The sequence below is a fragment of the Anguilla rostrata genome, chromosome 7 (assembly GCF_018555375.3).
Source record: "Anguilla rostrata isolate EN2019 chromosome 7, ASM1855537v3, whole genome shotgun sequence".
In the NCBI taxonomy this organism is placed as follows: domain Eukaryota; kingdom Metazoa; phylum Chordata; class Actinopteri; order Anguilliformes; family Anguillidae; genus Anguilla; species Anguilla rostrata.
The window spans coordinates 46,273,107-46,298,110 of NC_057939.1; the positions used below are offsets into that span (position 1 = coordinate 46,273,107).

At 45.0% G+C, this 25,004-nt stretch overlaps 2 protein-coding genes across 4 annotated transcripts in view; both read right to left on the minus strand.

The window, feature by feature from the left end:
• The window catches only part of LOC135259856 (transcriptional enhancer factor TEF-3-like), a 33,004-nt gene extending 29,289 nt beyond the window's left edge, over positions 1–3,715 (minus strand). Inside the window, exon 1 of one of the 3 annotated variants that reach the window (XM_064344706.1) lies at positions 3,355–3,715. The gene's annotated coding sequence lies outside the window, so the exon portion shown is untranslated. The remainder of the gene's footprint in view (positions 1–3,354) is intronic. The other 2 variants (XM_064344705.1, XM_064344704.1) reach the window with 2 other exon arrangements.
• Positions 3,716–5,019: 1,304 nt separating this feature from the next.
• On the minus strand, positions 5,020–24,823 carry si:dkey-82f1.1 (DENN domain-containing protein 2A). The gene is made up of 20 exons (XM_064344707.1): positions 24,479–24,823; positions 18,294–18,392; positions 15,766–16,719; positions 15,415–15,542; positions 13,726–13,841; positions 13,163–13,360; positions 12,678–12,771; positions 12,345–12,395; positions 12,063–12,250; positions 11,629–11,738; positions 11,224–11,293; positions 10,783–10,860; positions 10,089–10,229; positions 9,753–9,901; positions 8,141–8,318; positions 7,347–7,388; positions 6,943–7,048; positions 6,253–6,552; positions 5,821–5,907; positions 5,020–5,720 (listed from the first exon to the last, which is right to left on the minus strand). Exons 2-20 carry the CDS (start codon positions 18,377–18,379, stop codon positions 5,689–5,691), a joined length of 3,108 nt encoding a protein of 1,035 aa, XP_064200777.1. The 5' UTR covers positions 18,380–18,392; positions 24,479–24,823; the 3' UTR covers positions 5,020–5,688.
• Positions 24,824–25,004: the final 181 nt, after the last annotated feature.

Consider the following 25,004-nt stretch of genomic DNA (forward strand, 5'->3'; position numbering starts at 1 on the left):
ATATAATACAGTGCCATGCTTTGCACAAAAGGCTCCCAGCCCAAAGGCACACACCTTCACCAATACAAGCTGGATTCAAACATTTGTCCTTAACATTACTCCACCTCACAATTAAATGCAATTGTTTGATTTCATTATTCATCAATTTGTTTCGTTTTTTTGTTTTTCTTCTGTGCCACAAACTGGTGATTTTGTGCAATCGACAACAATGAAGTCACCAAACTGTTGTATTGTTTGTTTTGGTACGTCAGGGTTAAGGAGGAATGTTGATTGAATCCATGCCTAAGTTATCGACTAAACAAAACCTTTTTTGGAAGATTCCTTGAGTTGTGCAGAAGATGCACGCATGGTGTACAATATCCACCGTATTTAATTTTTCACAATTTTTCCACAAAAAAAATTTCTCCAACTCCTCATTTGCCAGCTGACCGACTGTCCAAAGATCTTTGGGTCTCTGACTTTTTAATTTTTTATCAAACTAATTTTTCTGCTTCCAAAGCGTTTCACCGTACCACTCTCACAAAGTTTGTGGCGAAAACACGTAAACAGGAAGTTAGGCCTAACTCCTGAATTGTGCATATGAGAGGGACAAAAGCTACACAAATGTACTTTGCTCATGGCCACAAGTGATTTGGACCACAATCTTAATGCTCCATAATGCTACCTTCAGGTAGGGCACATTTTGTGCATTTTTTAATATAACTCTGAGCTGATTAAGATTCAAACATGTGCATAATTTTTGTGGTACGTTATATTCTATCATTTAAACCTTGCATTCACCAGCCAAAATGAACTCCTACAAGACAAAAAAAAAAAAAAATTCTAAACACAGGATTCTGACCCTGAGGTGTGCTGATGTTATCAAAATCAAAAATTATCAAAAGAATTTCAAAAATCCAAAGCTGTTGGTCACAACACACTTTCAAAATGTGTGGTTAATATGGGTGACTAACTAATATATCGAGTACAAATACTTGTGCTCCATAGGGCCACCATCAGATGAAGCATGTATTTTTCATATTTTTGATTCAAACTAATCAGCTACTTGGCCTACATTCAAAATCCTTCTATTTCAAGATTGATCAGAGTCAGGTGTTCTGTTTCACTCATTACATCTTGACAAATGATAAATAAAGCTGGGCAGTTGTGCGTCATTTGCCCAATGCTGCTTGGACCCCATTAATTGTCGCTTGCGGCCATATTTTCTGATTATACATTTTGGTGGACATCTGGGAAATTGCACATCAGCAAAAATAACTCCATCTCTGATAGGGGTGTGGGGTGGGGCAATGAGAGCAGGCTTTCATTACAGCATGGCTACAAGCCAACCAATAAAAAAAAAAAATATTCAGGGTGTCATTGTCCTCAAAAGGCAAACAAGAGCAATTAGACTAAAGCCATGCCATCAGTGACATCAGTTCAAAGTGAGTGTGAGAGCAGCAATGAAGACAGGACCCGGGACCATGGGGAAGAGACGCAGTGCAATTCCCAGAGGTGTGAAGCAGGAGAAAGGAGGGATGATCGGATGCCAGGGGTGGAGGGACACGGGAATGGAACAAAAGACAGGGATAGACAGATACCCTTACACAGTCAGAACAAAGTGACCTGTTTGCTGTGCGCTGGCCCCGCCCTACCCCACCCCACCCACCTCGCCATGGCCCTGCCTTAGGCTACTCCACCTGTCACTGTCCTGACAACCGCACTCCCGCCGCCAGCGAACGGCCTGACAAGCCTTTCGGACCCGCGCTAAAAATACACCCTCCCCCTTCTCACCTACCGGCTTGTCAACGACCAGCGTTTACTCGAGTATTCACAAAAACCGCAACGGCGGAGCGCACGCAACTCAGACACCCGCCGAGCTACAGCCAGCCACTGTCGCGTGCTAACTGTCCTCCCCATCGCCAACTGAAATCAGCATTAATGGACGAAGGGGGAAAAAACGTTGTTCAGGCAAACACACTGTACTGCTTGCTAAAGCTAAGAAACCCATGAATCCAGTTAGTTGTGGTAGCTTTTCTTATCTTATTTATCAACAAGCTGGGGTCATATCTCTAACTGCTAGGACTAAATGCACGCTGATAGACACCGTCAAGCAGAACTTCAGTTTAGTATCGTTGAATAGAAGTAAAACTTAAAATTAAGTTCAGATGTGGTTAGTCCTGCATTTATTTAAGCCCTATAACCTTGTCGCACCCAGGAACAGACCGGGTCAATTTTTGTCTAATCGAACTACATTAGGCTACAAAATAGTTAAATGGGAGAAAGTCTAAATGACAGCCCTATTCAACGGTAGAAAAAAAACTACTAAACACATAGCCTGTTGTCCTTTATATGTGTTATATTTTCGGTTAGGCTGCAGCAAATTAAATATATCATGTTGAAACGGAAAGTTATTGCTAATTCTTTCAACACGTATTCAAAATAGACTATATGCAGTTACAAGACACGCATGACGACTTCTGAATACTGGCATAAAATATGATGATAAAGCTGATCATGAACATATTAATTCACCACAATAATTTAAATACTTTAACTATGCCAACGACTATTAAATTTGGAAAACGCTTTATGTATGAAATTATTTTTTTAATTATAGGCTAAATAAAGCAACTTAATTGTTAACAGGAATAGTGTAAGTAAAATCTGAAAAACATCAACGTTTTACAAGTAGGCTATAACCAAATCCAAAACCCATTGTAGGCTACGGAGTTAATATTTGAAAATATTGGTGCAGATTCATATTATTAATTGCAATTGTTGTTAACATATTTATCGAAGCAAATGGCAAAATGCACTAAGTTAAGTATTTTATAAGTTCACCAACCGGCGGCAGTTGACTGGCACCAGCGCAGATACGTCTATTTTTTTAATGAGATCGTCCAGGATATCTATCATTTAAAAAAATTATCATGTAAGACACTAGTCTCTATACAAACATATTCATTATTATAACTACAATTATCCCTGTCCCAGGGGCACGCGATTACTGCGTGGCGATGACGTGATTAGTTTCCTTGAAAAGTTCCGGCCGAAACTTAGGACGCACGACACTGGGATACAAATGATTGAAATTCTAAAAATATTTTTCTGAGAAAGGTAAACTATTTTACGTTTTATTTAAAATACACGAACAGTAAGAAACAGTAGGCTAAATAACATTAATACGTGGTAGCAATGTTTTGTTGCTGTCGCTGTTGTATGTAAAGCTAAGATTTTATTTAACTAATGAAGTCGAGATGCTAGACAGTAGTTAAAGCGCAACATTAGTTTTTTAAAGGCACAATTTAATAAACGACAGTAAATAGGTAAAAAGAGACAGAGGGAATAAAAACAACATTTCAGAAAACTCACCTGTTGAAACTTAATCAGCAGGCGGAACCCCTCCGGCGTGCAGGCCGAGCGTTTTTTTTTTTTTTTTTTAGGTTGATTTTTGAAAGGAATAGCGGACAATTTCTCGCCCTCTTCCTGGGTCGATTGGACCGCGAGGAAGGCTGGAATTTCAGGAATTAGCTGTGGTATGACATGAAGGCTGGGAGGGAGAAAGAGAGAGGAAAGAGGCTGGTCCGACCGGCGAGCACGTAATGAAGGAGGTGGGGGATTCGAGGGGAGGGTCCGGCGTCTGAAAAGGAAAAGAAACACAAGTCTCTGTAGGGGAAAAGGAAATCACATGGAGGGGGAAAAACAGCGGACGGGGATTGTCATGTTATTGGGGGGCGGGGGGACGTTTCTGTTGCGAAACCTTTCTGTGCTACTTGTACAAATTATTCAACACAGCTGGTGGAGGGTTTTGATTCCCAGTAGCCTATCGTCATGTTGAGGGGAATTAGGGAAATAGGGAATTTCCACCGTGACATAAGCCATGACTGAAAAACGAAAACATCTATATAGGAATACTGTTTTAGTGAAGAAAATTCCGGCTACAAATATCGCGTCCCTAGTAACTGTAGTTTTTCTAAAGTAGCCTGTACTTGAGCCCAGTTGAAATTAAATGTATTCTGTAAGCGTTGATTTTGGCGCTGAATATTTTCCTGTGTATTTACTTATTTATGGACTGTAGGCCTACTGTTTTTTTAAAATTGTATTTAAAATTGAATGGTTATTTTAACATTTTCATGAACACATTCAGAAGCTGAAGAGAAAATGTTGGTATTATACAATGGTCACTTTAAATAACTGCTATTGATTTCCGTGTAATATTTTACAAACGCATATCTTCGATGCCCTCTTTTCTCCACAATAATGATTAACATACACAGAACGAAATCAAGTGGACACTTCGAATTCTCACTGAACATCACAGATGATTAGGTTTTAGCGTTGTGATTAATAGCTCCCCCTAGTGGATTTATTTGATAACAACTTAACTGCGGGACATGACTGTACGATCTGAAAAACTTATCTCTCGCTGTGACAATCACAGGTAAAAAGCAAAAATACATATTTAAGGTATGCACCATGACAAAATATGAAGTACAGCACCAAAGAAAATTAAAGTAACGTGGAAACTACTCTTCCTGATGTAGTTTCTACTGTAATTCAAATAAAATGGAATGTGTTTTTTATTGGAAATAAAAAGTGTTAGGAGAACATAAATGCGTATTTGAAATAAGCACACAGTCACTGTCAGTAATAAATTAGTGTCTCTTCTGAGAACCACTGCTTCATGTTATTTAAAAGGATTCTGCGCATGTTTTCTCTCCTGTGACATTGAAAGAGCAACGGCACTAAGTCACTGGCGCCCTCTTCAGGTCACATGGGATACTTCCACGTTCCATTTACAGTTCATTTTAAGCAACCATACCTGGTGAAAAGGTAATCAAAGACGTGCTCGGGGTCACCAGGTGTTTGCTGTCTGTCTGATATCATACTGTACACCTTCAAGAGGGATAGAACCTGTAGCCCCCATACTACCCAACAACACCACCAAACACATACACACACACACACACACACTGATTGGACAGTATCATTGCAGATTTTCATATTTCTAAACTGAAACAGATTCAAATTGCAAAGTTTTCTGTTTGAAAAATTGTTTTATTTAAAAAAGATTTCAACACTCAACTCACATTGCAATTTAGAAACACATCCTTCATAAAAACCAAACAAAATGGAGTTGAAAAGGCTAAAAATAAAATAAAACATGTCTAGAAATGTTTTTATAATAATTCAGTATTTAATCTTTAAACTTTCTGGTCAAATTGATCTTTTTTGTACATGTTTTAAAGTCTCTTCCACAATTTTAGCATGTCACGGTGTATTTTATAACTGACCCATAGCACAGTCCCCAAACCTCAAATTTGCAGAATACCTTGATCATTAAAATCCCATGGCAAGCTCTCCCTTTTGCTTTAAAAAAAAGAGATGGAGACAGTTTGTCTCAAAGAACATAAATTAATTAATATCCTCCTGTTGTAAAAAGAAGTTGTTCTATGTTCATATGTGAAGAAAAAAAACCTATGCTATCACAAAAAAAACCCATCTTTAATTGGCCTTTCACTGGTCCACAGTGTTCTTGAGAAGGGTGTTTTCCCTCAGAAAGTTGATCTCCAGGAGATTAAAGAAACTGCTGTCCCTACACTGCACTTGAGTGACAGGGAAGCATTGTCTCTCCAAATAGGGTGGACGGTGGGGGGGGGGGGGGGGTGCTGTTTCAATAGTGCCATCACGTCATTTCACAGGACATCATTTCTTGGACAGGAATTTCATTTTGCTACCTGAAAATAAAAATCAGAAAACAAAGTGTATAACAAAAATGATGAGTGTGCGAAACGTAGCTAAAATAACCCACGCCGCAGTGATGTGGCAGAGGCTCACCTAAACCTTTGAGGAACTTGTTCACCCCACGGTGCTCGCTCCCAGGTAGAGAGTCCAGGTACTCCTGGGCCCTCACTTCAAACAGACCTGTGGGCAGGGAAACACTCCTGCTCTTACAGAAACACTAACAACAACAACAACAGTAACCGCAGCAACAACATCAGCACCAAAACGGCAACCAGCGATAACATCGACAACTAAACAACGATAATCACACTAACAACAAAAGCGGCGACAACGTGAACAACAACAACAGCAGCTACAGCTGTTAAAACATCCACAACAGCAGAAACGGAAGCAACAGCCAAAACAAGCATAACATAAACATAGGGAACATAAACAATAACTAATAGCTAATAACATATTAGCTTGTAACACTGTATTTCAAGCGGGGTACAACCACAAGATGGTGGAAGCACAGCGGGCTCCTACCCCTTGGAGCGTTCCTGCATAGCTCCCTCTCCTGGACAAACCCGGCAAACATCTGGGTCTCCATGAAGACCTCCAGGAAGCGACGCAGGCTCTTGGAGGAGACTGCCTTGCGGAAGGCCTCCCGCTGGAAGGAAGAGGAGGTGGAGTAGGGAGGAGTTGGGGAAGGAGAGGAAGAGGAGGAGGAGAGGGGAAGCTCTTCCTCGCGATCCCCCCCGCTGAGGAAGAGGGGGTAGTGTCCCACCACCTCCACAAAGAACCGCACAAAGGCCTCGGACACCACCACGCTCAGAGAGGCGGAGTCTGAGGGAGGGAGAGAAAGAAAGGGGGAGAGGAAGGGAGTTAACAAAGCTAATGCTAAAACTTGCTGGTTTAGCATTGGCCTTGCTGAGTTAGTATTAACCTGGTTTAGTTAGCATTAGAATGGTTGGGTTAGCATTAGCCTGGTTGGGTTAGCGTTAGCCTCACTGGGTTAGCGATAGCCTGGTTGGGTTAGCATTAGTCTTGCTGGGGTAGCCATAGACTCATAGGGTTAGCAGAAACCTTGTTGGTTTTGCATTAGCATGTTTAGGGTAGCATTAGCCTCACTGTGTTAGCATTAGCCTGGTTGGGTTAGCGTTAGCCTCGTTGGGTTAGCATAAGCCTTGATGGGTTAGCGTTAGCCTGGTTGGATGCACATGGGTGGACACTCACCCCCGGGGCCCTCCCCTGCCTCACAGGCCAGCTGCCTCCTCCTCTCCAGCACTTGCTCCAGGGCAGACTGCAGCTTGTGGGGCAGAATGGAGTCCTCATCATCCACCTGTAGGGAGCACCAGAGGCACAGTTGTCACTGCCTTCTGTGCATCAGGTGGTGCGCCTAAAAACTTCCCCTCACAAGTCACCCTAAAATCACCACTCACCTGGGGGTTGAGGAACATGCATGCATAAGGGACTTCATATCTGAACTTCTAAAAATAAGGACACTTCAGTCTAAACCACCTAGATTTGAGGTGGTGTTTAGTGTACACACGTGCCCTTTTACAAGTTTTTTGCTCAGCAACTGCTTGTTTGCTTAACCATCGCCATGGAAGCACAACAGGAGGTCGTAGTGATGGTACCTGTCTGAGGAAGCGACTGTTGCCAAGGTCAACCACCAGAACCTGCGTAGGGCGGGGGAGACCAAAGGAAGAGTGATGTCATTTCCAGTCATGATGGCACCGTCCTCACCGCGGGTGCATCATAATGACCCGGGACCATTATTTTTGTGAGGAAACGGGCCAAGGACAATGAGTCACACACTGACACCATGGGGCTGGTAGGCCAGGAAAAACAGTGAGAACAAAAGTCCGGTAAAGCACTGACCCTTATATAACTAGACCCTCACACCCTGCTGCTACTGCTACACATGCTGCTGTTTTCATAGGGCAAAGTCTCCTGTTTTTCTACATTAACACACACACATGTGTGCATACACACTCACACAAACACATGCATACACACATACTGTATATATACATGAACTATGATGCCTTAGTGCTGACACTAAGAAGGCTTATTAAGCAGACTGTGATATGATATTAACCAACTGGGTTAACAAAAAAATAATCCAGTAATAATAATAGCAATAATAATAATAATAAGGAGACAAATGCATTATATTTATTTTAGCACCTTCCAAACAATGTCAAACTGCACTGCTGTTGAGAGATTTCAATAGATCTGGACAGGATCTGGTTTCACAAAGCAGGATTACTGTGTTAGCTGGATAACAGCACCGAGGAAACCCTGGAACGCTCCTAAATCTGGAACATGGACTGAAGTAAAAAGAGCTGTCTCAGGTTTTACTCAGTAAGCCTGCTTTGTGTAACACCCCCCTGGTTTCTGTGGCACAGGACAGGGCTCCGGGCCTCACCTCCTCGACCGGGAGCTCCTTGAGACGGGGCAGGGAGCTGGAGAGGAGCCCCACGATGAAGGGGGTGGGGGTGCAGATGATGTCAATCATGGAGGGGGGCAGGACGGGGATGTAGGTGTGCTGCCAGGTGAAGGGATACAACAGCGCCACTACTGCATGACAGCACTGAGACAGGGTACTGAGAGAGAGAGAGAGTAGGAGAGAAAGACAAGGAGAGACGGAAAGAGAGAGAGGGTGGGAGAGAGAGGGTAGGAGAGTGAGAGAAGGTAGAACAGAAAGAGAGAGAATGGGAAAGAGTAATTAATAACAGAAATGTAAAGGATTGCACTTATTCATAACAAAAAGAATAGATCTGAAAAAGAAGCATATATCTAAAATTCCAGACACTGCACGTCCAAAATAAATATACAATGTATATGTGCAGATGTACAAAATCTATATTAAATACAGCGTGCTACTGACCACATCAGTGCTACTGATCAGACTCATTGTACCCAAGGGCCTTTATGTACACAATTTCCTTCACAAGGTGGTGCTGTGGTGCCCCCTCATTTGTAGATAAAAAGCCTTGAAACTTGCAGTGCTTCACTGATCAGATCAGAAGGTTAAGAAAGACATGCACAGCACAGAGAAGAAGGAAATGAATGCAGCAACCCTTGTGTCCAGTTTTCAAAGAGAAGGCAGGCCTAAACTAAAAATATCATTAGCCATTTTAAGCTAAAATCTGTGTGTGTGTGTGTGTGTGGGGGGGGCGATTGTTTCTGTCCATTTCATTAATGGTCATTCAAAAGTCAGTGAATGGAAAAATAAAAAACGATCAGATTGCTTCACTGAATGTGTTTTGTAATATCCTACATCCATTGTGGATCCAAGCTGTTTCCCTTTGGAAGCTATGTTTGGAAATTTAAGCCTGGAAAAAAAAAAAAGTGAAAAGGGAGATGTGAGGTCATCACGTGTCAGGGTAAACGTACTGCGGTAACATGCAGCGCCTGAGGGGGACGAGCTGGTGTTTCGCCGCTGTTCACGTTCACCAATCGTATTCCAGCACCTTCACAACAGCCCTCTCCTTGTTCCTGGCTGCCCCCAGCATTTTCCACAAAAAGCACTGTTCCCATGGCAACCACACAGCACAACAGAATTCTTTCCTGAAACTCTCCAAATGCCTGATTCACCAAAAAAAAAAAAAGTATACTTCCCGAAATTGGACCTTGGCGATGAATCTCAGGCAGTGTTTGAGATTTAAATGTCACGCTCTGCTTTCTTTGTCCCTTCAGACTGCCTCCTGGGTACTGCACTGTTCTCATTGTGTTCGGTGATGACTTCCTCTGGCCTTAAATAGCCTGATTCCAATTAAGTCCATTTCGAGTCCGATTACCCCTGATTTTTTTCTATTTCTCCCGACTCGGAACGTGAAATTGTATTTGTATTTGTTTGTCAGTTCTATGCAGTGTCTCTTCGTCAGTTCGGCAGAGCGGAGACAAGCTCACACTCTCTTCCAAAGCACCATCCTATCAGAATGAGCCAACCAGTCCCAATCAGTAATATATTGAGTGTATGTTAGTCATAGAGAGGGCACCTGGGGTTACCTGTAGCTACCTGAGGCGGGACTCACCTGAGTTTGTCAGCAGTGAAGATGACCCTGCGCTCCAGCAGCAGGGAGGCGAAGACCCGCAGGAGGAGGCGCAGGCTGAGGGAGGAGAACAGGCACTCGAAATCCACATGCTCCAAACGTGAGTCTGACGGCCGACACAGCTCAATCACCTGAGAGAGAAACTCCATGTAAATGATGCTTTGTGAATGCTATGCCTATGTGTGGTCACTGCAATAAAGCATACTTCAAATGAGAGAGAGAGATAGAGATAGAGAGAGAGAGAGAGAGTCTGTTATACACAATAGCCACATGATCCCTCTGTTTCCAATATGGCCGCCGCTCTGTCGCCTGTCTCACCTCGATTCCTGCTCCAGGCAGGAAGTTCTTGACGGTGATGGTCCTGCCAGGGGCGGGGAAGGGAGCCTCCATGACAGCCCTCATGAAGGGCTGCACCAGGGCGGGGGAGATGGCCCTGCGCTTCTCCACCTCATCCAGGATCTACAGCAAGCACACACACCTACTGGAGAACTATACACATGCTTAATACACACACCTACTGTACACACACACACCTAATGGAGTGCTATACACACGCATAATACACACACCTACTGTACACACACACACCTACTGCACCACTATACACATGCTTAATACACAAACCTACTGTACACACACACACCTACTGCACCACTATACACATGCTTAATACACACATCTACTGTACACACACAAACCTACTGGAGTGCTATACACAAACTTAATATACACACCTACTGTACAACTATACACACACACCTACTGGAGTGCTATACACACGCATAATACACACACCTACTGTACACACACACACCTACCAGAGAACTATACACACGCTTAATACGCACACCTCCTGGAGAACTATACACACATACACACTGCGTAACTATACACACATCTACTGTACAACTATACACAGGCTTAATACACACACATGCACACGTACCTACTGATTACACACACATACAGGGATGTGTGATAGCAGTGGACAGTAGGAAGGGGCACACTATACCTTGGAGAAGAGATCAAAGCAGCCCAGTCGACTCACAATGCAGTACACCTCCGGCAGCCTTCTTCCCTTACCACCAGGCTACGAGCGTGCAAAATAACACATTATGACACAAAACAGCACAAAATGACACAAAACAACTCAAAATGACACAAAACAGCACAATATGACACAAAACAGCACAATATGCTGCAGCATACTCTCCAGTTCCGTAAGGGAAATGATGTGTTTAACATGTACAGAGAGGAGAAAACACAAGTCCTCATCAACTCATATCTATCACAAGTGGAGAAGAACTGCATTCCCCACAGATCTCAGCTGGGAAGAAATGCATTTCCCAGAAATCTCAGCTGGGAAGGACAATACTTCCCACAAGTCAGTGTGCTGTGTACGGTGTAACTATTTATTTATTTATGTTGTTAACAGTTCCTTTTTTTTCTTTACCAGTAACCGACGACAGTATCCAAATCTTCTACTTCCGTCTTCACCAGTCAAGACAAATGAGAAAGTCTCACTGAAAACACATAAACAGGAGATAAAAATCTTTTCCCATCCCATCTCTAAAATAAGCCTTTTCGATGGAAACTAAATACACATTTTCACAGTACATACGAGAGTGAATAAAAACTGCATTACAACAATTTGATTTACAACTGCCTTGGTTTCCAAGTTCCGACTCCAGCCTCACTATAAAGCTTTGAGAATTGTGGACCCACACACAGCATACTAGGCAGTGGACCAGGGCAGGGCAGGACAGGGCGTGGCGGGGTGGGACAGGGTGTGGCAGGGTGTAGTAGGATGGGAAAGGGTATGGCAGGGTGAGGCTCAGGGTGTGGCAGGTAGCCTCACCTAGGGAAGCAGTCGACGGGGGCCCAGTCCTTGGCATCGGGGAAACAGAACTGAGGGATGAGCTTCAGCTGGTCCTCCCTCTCCCGAAGAAACTTAAAGCTCCTCTCCAACTGCAGCCAGCAGAGAATTTAGTTACACACACACACACACAAATGCGCACAGGTACACAGGTACACAAGCATATACACATATACACACACACATACACACACATGCACACATACACACACACATGCATGCACACACCTATCTAACACAGACTGAAAAAATATTTACAGTATATTCTTGCCAGTAAACAGTGACTGTCACCAACATGCCATCGAGATAACATTACCATCAGCACTGGCATCCACCAATGGGCTCACTCCCTAGGCAGTGTCTCCTATCACGTTACAGTCATTGACCAAGCCCCACCAACTGGCCTACCCACAAACCTTGAGAGGAAACTGCTGCGTGACCTCCGGCAGGTAGGGGGCGCCAGCCTTGGCCTTGTGCAGTGCCACAACCAGGAAGTACTCAAAGAGCTGACGTTCCGTCAGCTCCATCAGGTCCCTCTCCAGCGTCCGGCACCGACCGGTCTGCTTCAGCATGGACTGTACGGACACCAGCCGCAGGCTATGCACTGGGGCACACACAGGGGGCGCTGTTCAGTCACAGATGGGTCTAGTCTTTATCCACCACTCAGAGCAAAGCTTGTGAGCTCAACACACTCTCACCTTTCAGCTTCTCCTCCGTGTCGCTCTCTGACTCACTGTTATCATCTGTTACTGCAGCAGTGAATAAGACAACATGGAGATTAATGACTGAGCATGTGCAGCAGGTCAATGCTGTGACCCTAAACTAACACACACAAAGACACGCGCACAGGCACACGCATACACATGCCCGCACAAACACACGCACGCACATACACCCACACAAGCACACACACACACTCACACACATGCCCGCATACACGCACACACACACACACACACACACACACACACACACTCACACACATGCCCGCATACACGCACACACACACACACACACACACGCACACACACCTCTGCCAGAGCTGGACTCTGCGGACTGGGACATCCTCTTCACATGTTTCTTTCCCCTCCGGGCCTCAAAGATCCCATTGATCTTCAGAACCAGCTAAGGGCCAAGGCAAAGAGACACGGGGTGAGCACTGCATCATTATGAACATCAGAATATGGAGCATTTATATTAATTTGTTTCTCAGATGCTCTTATCCAAAGCAACTTACACAGCTTACATTATTACATCCAATCTATCAACACATATTTTCACTTAGGCAGTTCAGGCTAAGCACCATTGCTCAGGGCTAAAATGGCGGTACAGCACCTGAGATCTGAACCTGCAATCTCTCTGTCAAAACGGCAGTTTCTATCATTGCTCTAAACCGTAAAATGAAAATCACAAGTTAACACAGCGCTTCCAAAAAAAGCTGCCCTGCCCCGTCTCCTCCCACTGTCTCTGCCCTTTGACTCCACCCACCATCTCTGCACCTGGCCCCGCCCCTTACCTTCGGGATTTTCCTGCGTCTGCGGCCGTAGGCCTCCCCGGAGGGGCAGGGCATTTCGTCGGGGCTGCTGGGGGTGGAGGGGGGGCTGCTCCGCGGGGGCGACCCCACTCCCCCATCTCTGCCGGACTTCCGCAGGTCCAGGAGCTTAAAGGCGAGACGCTCCGAGTTCTGTCTGAAGAACACTGGCCTGGAGGTCAGCTGACACAGCCGGGGAAAGGGGCGTAAGTACCCCAAAACTAAGATACTGTACCCCACTTTCCCTGGTGCTCTACTGCATTTCACATGTATTAATACAACAATACACTAAAATGTCCACCCATTTTCTGCGGAAAAATACTTCTAAAAATTTAAGCACAATTACAAGAGAACTATTTTGTCTCTATCTGATGCCCCTTCATGGAACCCCAGGTCTACTACACATTTGGGATGGGATATCTCTTCCTAAGAGTACTGTAGTTATTTTAAGAAATGTTTAAAAGCACACACACATAGAAAGACTGATACTTATGTCAGTGACTACCTTGCTACGGTCAAAAGAAAAGAAAAAAAAAGTCAGTCTTTACCTTTGTAGGGGTGTCAGGGGGAGGTGAGGAGGGCGACAGGGGTCGAGGGCTCTTGTTATCAAGGAAAGGGCGCGCCAACTCAATGTCCTCATAGGGGTTTTCTTTGGCTGGTTGATCTGCGGGATGCCAGTGAAATGGGGAAGTCAGAAAGTACAAGCGCCACTGACTCTCTCTCCATAGCATGCCAAAACACCCCAAAACTGCACTGCCATAACTCTGCTGCGGCAGCCCTGGCAAATAAAGGTTTTTTTAAACGGTCGCCGCTATTTGTGGCTCGCTGTTCCATTTCAGCGGACAGTTTGTTTGTGTATTTATGTTTATTTATTCATTCGCTCGTTTATTTATTATTCCACCAGTCTTTTTTTACTCCCAGTTTGGAATGCGCAACTGTATTCCCAAGCCGAGCTCATCATCGCTGCGAAATGCTTCCCTGTAAATTCAGCAGAGCGAGCCGCTCAGCCACACACGCTCTCTTCTGGAAACACGTGACGCGTCTTTCCGTATTTGTTTTTCTTCTGCTTCGGTCCAGATGTGTGGCTCGACTCCAGCGGAAGGACCATCATTCACGGATCGCGGCGTCACCGACTGCGCGTTCTTGTTTATCCACGGAGCAGAGAGGCTTTCATCCAAAAGCCATCGTGGCAAAACAACGAGGGTAACGTCAGCTATGTGCAGTGGGAAAGATTAGTTACGCTACACAAATTCGGAACAATGTTGAATCGAAGTCTGCCAGCGGACACGTGAATGAAACCTGATATTAAAAGCGCCAATACCACAAATGGAGCAAAAATAAAAGTTAGGATTGTGTGCATGGGCTGATGGGAATTAGATTTACGACCTCAGGGCCCATAATTGACTTCAGATATCAGAGTTGAAGTGCTCTCTCTCTCTCTCTCTCTCTCTCTCACACACACACACACCTCTTCTCTTTCCTCAATCACTCTACCAGATGCTAGCTAACTCCTGTACGTAGGTGGAGGAACATATCAGAAAATATTGGAATAGGACGTCCAGTTCTGACTCCCCTGAAAGCCAGGCTGTGGTCGTCTTCCCTTCAACTCCATTAATCTGTCTGAGTTTACGGCTCTCAAAGTGTCTACTGAATTCTCCCGGTCAGAGTCGGTTGTGGCCTGTCCACCGATGAATTAGCGGTTTTCTTCTGGTAGGGACTGCAGTATCTCTCGCAATGAAACGGCATCTCTCATATAAAGAACGTTTGGCAATGCAATGCCTCCCTCCCCAACAAATATCTGAACATGTGTCCTACAAGGGTGCACAGAATCCTCGCGGTCTCGCATATGCAGATGTGGTCAAACGCAGAAGAGCGAGGTTTACAGTAGTCTGCGCAAACCAATATCCATGAATCAGTGTTGGTTTATGTTCTCACCAGTTTAGGACAAACAGCACAAAGCATCCCCTCTGTGGTCCTCTGTGGTCCTGGAGAGCCGCAGGGTCTGCTGGTTTTAATTGGTGCTCACCACTTCATTGAGCCATTAAAGCTGTTGTTTACAGTCAACCCAACAACCGTTTGTGTCTGAAATGGTTGCTAATTTTAGTGCGTAACAAAATACAGCAGACCACTGTGGTTCTTTGTGACCAAAATTGTTTTAGAGCAAAAACATCCCGTCTAAAAAAAAAACACAGAGGCGAGCCCATTTCCCCTGTGTTCCCCTGGAGGACAGCGCCTACCTAAAATATCCTCGTAAACGTTCTCCTCGGACGGAGCGGGGGCGAGGGACGTCTTGGATTGGGCGTCCCAGTCAACCCCGCGGGCCTCCGGGGACACCTGCAGCACATCCTCAAACTCAAACGACTTCCTGTAGGGGAGGAGCAGACAGGTACCCCAGGTGAGTGATATACAGAGAGGACTAAGGTAGGGGCTGTGTTTCACACAACATGATACATCTTTATTCATCCAAATTCTCACCAAACACAATGAGTGTATGTTTTTAAAGTTTTGAATATAGATTAAGAAGTATGCAGTGAGTGTAAAAATACTCTCAGTAAAATCAGAATTTTTCACGCTTCTCGGACTCTTGCCTGTTGCTGGTGTTCTTGCGCCAGTCTGCTCGTGCCCTTCTTTGTGCCCCCGTGGGAGGGGGGCAGGTGGGCAGGGGTGGGGCAGGTATGGAGGGCAGAGGAGGGAGGTTCCTCCTACTTTTGCTCTGGGCAGAGCCATGGATCCCGTCAGGGGTGTGGTGCCGGAAGGTGCGTTGGGGTTTGGGGAGGGGGTTGATTGAGGGGGACCCCGGTTCCGTGTAAACGTTATTTGGGTCCTGCCCCCTCCGGCCCCGCGAGGGCCCCCGACTGACCACGCCCAACGACCCAAAAATAGGTTCCGTAGCCCTCCGCTCTGCTTTGCCCTGCTCCCCCTTCAGAGGGGGGGTGAAGTAGTTGCCTGGCAACCCCAGAGAGGAGCCGCCATTACTATCCTTCACAGCCCGCTCCAGCTTTTCAATGTGGGTCGAAACCGACCTCTTGTCCCGGACGGTCTCCGCACGCATCCCACAGTCACCTTTCTCCGAGGCCCCCCTCTCCCTCTCTCTTTTCTCTCGCTCCCTCCATCCAGGCCCCTCCGGGGACTTAGGCCTCAAATCCCCAAGTTTTCCTACGTTCTCTTTCCCAGAGTCCTGCCTCTCCCAGCAGGCCAGCTTCCTGCTACCCTCCCCTCTTTGTGTCTCGATGGCTCCACCATCGTCCTTCTTGGTGCTTTCTGCCCCTTTTGCTGTTGCCGTTGGAGACGATGAGCGGGTCTGCGGAGAGGCTGGCTCCTTCTTCTCCAGCCCCTCCCATCGGGAAATTTTGTCACGGATGCTGGCCATGTTTCTCCCTGACAGGCCATTCTCGTTGGCCGGGGGGGTTGCATTCATCACCCTCTTGTGGGCAAGCATGGCGGACCACCTTGGGGTGTCACTCAGGGGGGTCTTGGACTCCCCTGGTTGGGGTGGGGCCCCAGGAGGAGGCTCCCCAATCTTTGACCCACAGCGCTGAAGCCTGAAAGCGAATAAACAGGGTTCTGTGTTAGCACCCCCAGTGTGCCCCTATATCACTTATGAACCTCTCTGGAGTTCATCTACAGCTATTCTTTAAGCTTCCTGGCCAGCCCATAACTCATTTCTGCTTATCAACGGCACATTTGTGCTGCTGCGAAGTGGACACTTTCTTGTTTGTCTCTTTATTAATGACATTCTCTTTAAGATTTCGTGAACTGCCTCAATGAGTAAACAGAAGCTTTGGCCCGGGCCGGTTCGTAAGTTCATAAGTCATTTTTTTCTCTGCTCAATAAACAGAGGGAGAGAAATGTGAATCGCTTTACTGGCAGGGTACATATTTGGAGCTCATACAGTCGACAAGTTGAAAAGCTTCTCCATTCCCAATGATTGACTTAAAACAAATTTACACAGTTCTAAACTAAAAAGAAAGCTGTTGTGTAGCTCAAGCAAAAAAAAAAACAAAAAAAACATTGTGTGCTTGATTTCCTTTGCCTCGTTCTTCTGGCGGAGATTTTTTATTTAAAACACGAGCAGCGCTGTGAGTGGAAAGTAGGTCGAAATTCTTGGCCCAGAGAAAGAGAGCATGGGAGAGGGGAAAGAAAGAGCAGGAGAAAGCAAAAGAGAGAGATGGAGTCACATGACTGCACTGAGACTAGGCTTCGCTCGCTGAACAGCAGACCTGACCTGTCACAGCCCAGCTGAGCTAACAGAGAGGAGGAGGAGGAGGAGGAGGAGGAGAGGCAGAGGGTTTCAGATGGGTGACAAGGAAAAGATGAAGAGTGATCGTGAACCTAGCTGTGTCCGTATGTGCCTTCTCACAGTATGTGCTGCCTACTAAACATACTGTTCAGTGCGTATATATTGTCATAATTGAAGGAAAACCTCAGCAAAACAGCCTCATTTTTAAAGGGAAGTGTTTGAGTCAGACGCTCTAGAAGTTTGCATGAAAGTCAGCATAAGCCCATTTATGGACTTAATGACCTGTAGAATTGGGTTGCACTAGCCACTCTGGACTTCATGCATACAGAAATAAATGAACACATTTGGAATGAGCAATCTCTTCCTGATGGGCACAGCCTTTCACAGCTTCCCTCAGTCTATGGTATGACCTCTGAACTAGGTAGTGATTAACTAAGTTGTCATTGTCATTTGTGTTTTATATGTAACAATGAGTGCTGCTATCCAAGTAAACAAAAAACAGGAAGAAAGAAGGAAATAGAACAAAGAGTACTAAATAGTACTCTCAACCCTCCAAACAAGCCCCTTCCCTTCTGGGACATGGTTATGAAAAAACCTCAGCAACCATTATCATATGTTGACATAGGAGGCTGCATGCTTGCATGAGCTGGCCTTGGTAACCCCAAAGTTATTATTTTTATTTTCCTTTTACTTTTCAATCTGATCTGGTTTAAAAACAAAGTAAGGCTTAAAACAGAGGAGGGGGAAGGAATACTTCAATATGTAGCTTTTAAAATAAATAAATAATGTGATAACCAGCAGATATTATTTAATTAAATACAGTGAACGTTGTAAAGTGACCCTGCCTGGCCTAGGCCCCGCCCCTCTGGCACTCACCCGTTAGCTGATTGGTAGATGCAGTTTTCAGTGTTTGTACTGAGCAGCAGCGCATTCCCGCCAGTCATGGTGTTAGCAGCAGGCATCGTCAGTGCTCACCTGTGAGAACAGACAGGTAAACATCTCACCTGGGCAGCAGACACTGCCTGATTCCCCATATTCACAGAACTCTAAGAATGGTTTCCAGGTGTTTTTGTCTCAGGAAAAAAAGGTCGAAATAGTTAACTTTTTATTTCATTTTCATATGATTAGATCGGACCACTGAGATAAAAAAAAGAATAATATCTTTTCCTGGATAGACCTCGTCCAAGATGAATACCACCTGTGGAAAAGCACAAGATTACAAAATGTGAGGATAAATAAGTATCACATGGTGGAACTGCCAAAACAGCAGGAACTCCTGAGAGGAAAAAATACTGGAATTTCCCCAAAAAATCATGCACTCACACACACATACATGAACACACATGCTCACATGCAAGCACGCACGCACGCAGAAACACACACACACACTGAACATCAGAAATATTCCAGCTCAAGAAGAGGCCACTCAGACCAGAGTGTCAAAGATATCCACAAAATATCTTACTGCGGCCAACGCAACAAACATTTAAAATATGCGGACTGAGTATTGTGGCTGAGAGCAGAGAGCCTAACCTGTTACACTGTAAAAAAAAAATCTTAACAAGTGTTTTAGTCTTGTAATGAGACAAAAAAAATCTTATTTTTTCTCTCAAGTAGAAAATACTAGCTTGTTTTAAGTTACTGTTTACTGACAAGTTAAATTTTCTTACCCCTTTGGCAAGTCTTGAAATGAGTCAAACTGACTCACCTCAGTGGCAATAAGTTTTCTTATTTAGCAAGAAACTAATAAAAAATAAGATTTTAAGACTAAATATAAGACTAAAATACTTGTTGAGATTACTTTAAATAATACTTTAAAAATGTTTGTTTTTAAATGCAGTTAAAACACTAGCCCCTCATGCAGAGGAGAAAGCTATTAAATTAGCCAGTTTGTAGTGAGGGCGTGAGTTCTGGGGCCTGCTTGGCAAACTGCATGGATACTGGATACTCCATACTCACTGCTGAACCCTTAAAGCGAAATATGACTAAGAACACGAGTCACAACCAACAGAAAACCACAGCCACGCTCCAGATTACAGAGTGTGTGATACAAGTGTGTGATACATCTCTTTGATATAAACTGCCTTTGTGAACATGACAGGGGATATCCAAGACAATATAAGAGCAACCAGTCCTGTGTTCTTTCTTTGAAACCTGTCCCACGCAGTCAGGTGATTTTGAAACCACCCCTTTGACGCCTTGCAACCCCCCCCCCCCCCCCCCCTCAGCCACTTGTGACTGATGATTAACTCAGTTTGATTTACATGACCCCCATACCTCCAGAAAAGAGCCAAGAGATTTGAGTCAGCCCGGACGGGTCTGTAGGCGCAAATGATTTTCAGATGTGAGGCCTTTACATGTTCACGAAAACATCTACTTTTCTTCATCTGTTTTTCTTCCTTTGCTCCCCCCCCCCCCCCATGACAGAGACAGAGAGAAAAATGAAAAACAGTGTGTATGTGTGTGATTGCGTGTGAGAGAGGTGTAAGAGGAGGATGCAGACCCTGCGGCCCTCCAGGACTGGAGTTAAACCTGCAGACCCTGCGGCCCTCCAGGTAAAATAAAACAGTCACTGGCTCACTTGTAGCACTGTGTTGGCCTGTACGGTGTAAAATAGCCACCGGGTCCCAGGACAGAGCCACTGTTTCAGGGCTCGGTGTCAGTCCCAGCACACGCAGGCCCAGTGCTCTACACAGCTGGTTCCCATAAAGGGAGCGTTCGGCCCACTTTGCTCCGGCGCTGAAGGAACAGCACACAGCGTGACATCACCAGTTTCTCTCAGCGTCTCTTACAAACCCTTAGAGGAATGGGACAAACCGTCAGCAAGCTGAAAGAGAATGCGTTATCAATATCAGAAAAGATATTGTACCACTTAATAATATATGGGCAAATGCGCATTATTGCAGTTTATATATAGTATTATTCAATACGTTGCTGTGAAATATATTTTTAATATAAAGACGAAAGTAATCTCCACTGAAGGCTTTCTCACTGAGAATCTCCGTGACTGACAGGTGTGACTGGCCCGAAGCCATGCGCTTTATACTGTACATACGTTTGTGTGTGAAAATGTTAAGCCTCGCATCTCCTGCAAGCAGCTGAACACCTCACTTAGCACTCATCAGATCTCCTCTGGAGAGTCAATGCTTTCTCAGTAAATATTCAGGGATAATGTGTGCTCCAGCTTCAAATGTACTGGAATCTCCTCACACATTCTACAGTATGATGCTGTTCGTAGTCATGTACACACACACACACACACACACCCACAAACATATGTGTATATGCTAACATACAGATCTGACCTGTTCCAAGCCCTTTTGCTGGGGAAAGCAAACCAAGGCAGCAGAGAAACAGGTCTGGATTTTAACTGACATGGATCCCACCCTGCCCATCCTGCCTAACCCCAACCTCACCCTAACCCTACCCCCCCTTCCTACGATAAGAAATATATGGCTCTACTGATCACTGACTTCAACAAGATAGTCACGTCTGCTCCAGCTATGTCTCGCTGCCCATTTCAAATGTATTAATAGTAAATTATCATCTTGCAAAGCAGGCTCTCATACAGGGAGAGATAAGTGGTCTGGGAAGAAGACTTTCCCCCTAAAAATGGATCTGGGACAAAGTGAGACATAATAGTCCAATCTTGCATCTTCACGCTGATGAGAAGCAGGAACCAGCTATTCATTATCTGACAGCTGCAAGATATTTTAGCGTATGCAATATGTTCCAGATTGTTCTTGAATATTTGATGCATTACTGTACTGCAAGATATCTTAGCGTCTGCAATATGTTCCAGATTGTTCTTTAATATTTGATGCATTACTAATGTTACTTGAGAGCTGAACATAACCTTTAACTGTCTAGGCTAACAATATATCTACATAAATATATGAAATAAACGTTTATGTTTTATGGAACGTTTGGTGCTGATACGAAGCTGCTCGGCTCATGAGAGTGACAGCATGTTTGTGTATAGAGCTAGCGCAGAGATGGATACTGAAATTACCGAAATGGAAACTTTCATATATGCTTGGAAAAACACCGCCCTGAACAATCCCCCCACTACTGTGATAATGACTGCTTTTTCATATAAAGAAACTTTCAATGAGAGGTAGAGGTTACTCTTAGTGTTACTTAAGGCTGTATTAAATGCAAATGCACTTTGCATTGAAAACTGCTTCAGATAGGAGTGCCTCGTAAATGCATAGAATATTCATTTTTGTTTAGTCAATTTAAATTTCGTTTTTTATATAGTACCCTACAGACCATGTGGTCCCATGTTACTGGACAGCTGAACACAATCAAGGAAACACAGACATTTGTCAGTATTACAAGGATTGTCCTTGAGTCTAAAGGGTTAAAGTACATGATCCAGGTCTGGATGTAATGTGGAGTAATGCAGTGTTGTGTAATTATAGTGTAATGTAATGTAGTCTAATGAAATTCAGTGTAATGTAGTGTAACAGTGTAATGTAGGTTAATGAACTGTAATGCAATGGAATGTAGTGTAATGTAATTTGGGGCGGGGGGGGGGGTTGTCTGTCAGGGGGCGGGGGGGTCTCTTCTCCCAAGCAGATCCCAGAGTGGTCTCCTGGAATGCTGCCAGAGGGCTGACTGAGTGTGTGTGCCTGTGTGTGTGTGTATGTGTGTGTGTGTGTGTGTGTGCCTGTGTGTGTGTGTATGTGTGTGTATGTGTGTGTGTGCCTGTGTGTATGTGTGTGTGTGTGTGCCTGTGTGTGTGTGTATGTGTGTGCCTGTGTGTGTGTGTCTGTGTGTGTGTGTGTGTGTGTGTGCCTGTGTATGTGTGTGTGTGTATGTGTGTGTGTGTGTGTGTGTGTGTGTGTGTATGTGTGTGTTCCGTTGGGCTGTCTGCAGGGAATTTTGCTCAACATCCTCACGAGACAGTAAACACTGCTATCGGTCAGCCTGTGGGAACACTGGCTGCACACGCACACACACGCGCACACACACACACACACACTACGTACATGCATACACACACACACACACACACATACACACACAAACCCACACACACACTGCATACGTGCATGCACAGACACACGCATATGCAGATGCACGTATCTACGCAAGCACATACACAGTCTACCCCGCTATCCACTGTCCCACTTAAAACCAGCCCTCCTCCCATTTCCCCCTAGGTCTCTGTCTCTTTGGGAAAGGATGAATGGCAGACAGGAACCACGCTTGGTGAAGTCCCAAAACAGCGAGGGGACACAGGAATAGACACGGCTGCTCCAAAACAATCCATTATGCGTGAGAGAGCATTTCTTCTTCTTCTGTTTAATCAAGTGGCTCTCTCTCTCTGGTTGAATGTACATAATAACAGGTGTCTCTCTCTCTCTGTTTGATAAGTGCATATAAACCAAGTGACTCTCTCTGTTTGATATGTACATATACACCAGGTGGCTCTCTCTCTCTGTTTGACATGTACATATAAACAGGTGTCTCTCTCTCTGTTTGATATGTGCATATAAACCGAATGGCTCTCTCTCTGGTTGGTATGTACATACACACCAGGCGAATCTCATACTGTTTAAATATGTACATATAAACTAGGTGCCTTTCTCTGTTAGATATGTACATATACACAAAGTGCCATTGTTTCAGTTGGTAGGAAAGAGTTAGAAACTAGAGGCAGGAGTTTAGTTCAGCATGCAGTATGCAATTAGAGCCTCATATTAATCCCACTGTCCCGGAACAGGTCTTGCTGAGTCCTGCTTCAGACAGAACTCTTGCAGTAAAAACACAAAAACACGAAGGCCAACCAACCAACCCTCTTACAGCCTCTGTAGAGCAGCCTCTAAAAGCCTTTTGCCAGCTTTCTCCAGGTCTCCCCAGGTGGAGGGGGGATCCAACAATGCTATAGAAGTCTGCCAGTCCTGTGACTGACACACCCCTCTCTGCTCTCCCAAACTGGCTGTCTGTCTGTTTATTCAGGTAGGAATGCGAGGGAGAGAGCAGGTATGATAGGGCAGGTACACAGAGTCCACAGGTCACATAGAGAAGTGATGGCTAGGGTTTCCCTGTCCTTTATACAGTGTGCTTTCCCAGGCAAATAATTCTGAAGTACTTCAGACATTTCAACTAGAATGCGTTTCTTCTTCACTTGTCCTTCTTAAATCTTCATCAAAAAAAGCTCTGAAGTTATTTTCCCATAATCCTTCATGTCTTTATTTCTTTGTGACTTCCGGGGTTCAACCCCGCAGTTCCCAAGACTGTCTTTGTAACTCCGAGCGGAGCAGATTTTTATAATTCCCAGCTATTCCCTGAAGAGTTCCCAGAGTCGGGAGCTTGGGAAAAGGGTTCTCCTGGGAAAACCGACTGACGCATTTCATGCATTTTTTTTAGTGATGAAACTTTGGTGTGACCCCTAAACCAAGCAAACGCAGTTACGTTGTTGTTGAATAAACAATGTTGCTGAGTAATTGACTTGTTGCTATTTCTCTTGTTAATTCTTAATTGCAATAATTCATCTCACAGGGTGGCTTGCCAGGCAAAGTGAACCAAGTAACCAAGGAGGGTTGCTTTCATTTGTCCCATTCACTGTTAAGGCCTAATAGGTGAGTTATCAGCATAGCTCTTCCAGGTTATAGGTGATTGTGAAGAGGTAAAGTGGAAAGCCAAACACTGTCTGGAAATCAACTCCACCTCCATTGTCCAAATGAGGATGGCCTTGCGCACTGATTGGGGGGGGGGGTGATTACTCTCAATAATTGGTTTATTGAGAGTAATCGCCCTTTCTGTATCATAATATGCAGGCATGACATCAGCCCATTTGAACATTTTTACACTTCATGAAGACTTGGTGCAGAAGAGGTTCAATGATGAACCTACTGAACTGCATGTGCACACACACACTCACAGTTTCTCACAAACACAAACATTTGAAGATACACACACACGCACACACACAGTTGCTCACAAACATTTGAACACACACACTCAAACACAGTTTCTCACAAACACGAACATTTGAACACACACACATGCCACACACACACACACACACACACACACACAGTCTCTCTTACCGTTCCTAGCTGGACGGACCCTGCACAAGCTCTCCCGTGGGTTCTCATTTTGTGAAGCGGGACCCTGGAGAGGGATCTGTCCGCCCGCATGGCCTCCCCTGCTGCCGCCCTCCTTTGCTCCGATCCTTCTTTCTCTTTTTTAAACTTTCACAATCTCTCCGCTGGCAGTCCTGCAGCAGTCACAGACCCCTGCCCCTCCCTCTACCTCCCACAATCGCCTCACAAAACGAAATTCCGGTAACTTCTAGAGGGGACAAGACCCTCCCTTCTCTGGCTTGCGAGCTGAAATCTCAGAGACCTTCTCTCTGACTTTGTGGGTTATCTTTCCTTGCAGTTCCTCCTTCTCCCCTAACTTTTCCCACCCCTCCCTCCTTCCCTCCCTCCTCTGTCGTTCCATCATTGACTCTGCCGCTACCCCCCCCCCCCAAACTAATCTGCAGCTGGGCCGAGTGACTGGGGGCTGTGGTTACCACGGAAACCCAGTGTCCCGCTCAAGGGAGGGAGGGGGGAGAGAGCAACGTTTGTA

What these genes read in the sequence shown, in the direction of transcription:
- si:dkey-82f1.1 (XM_064344707.1), bottom strand. Translation starts at nt 18,379, where the DNA reads ATGCCTGCTGCTAACACCATGACTGGCGGGAATGCGCTGCTGCTCAGT. An exon ending in CCCGTCGACTGCTTCCCTAG is followed by an intron (nt 11,294 to 11,628) that starts GTGAGGCTACCT and finishes ATGTGTTTTCAG; the next exon opens with TGAGACTTTCTCATTTGTCT. An exon ending in GCTTTGATCTCTTCTCCAAG is followed by an intron (nt 10,230 to 10,782) that starts GTATAGTGTGCC and finishes TGCTTGCTGTAG; the next exon opens with ATCCTGGATGAGGTGGAGAA.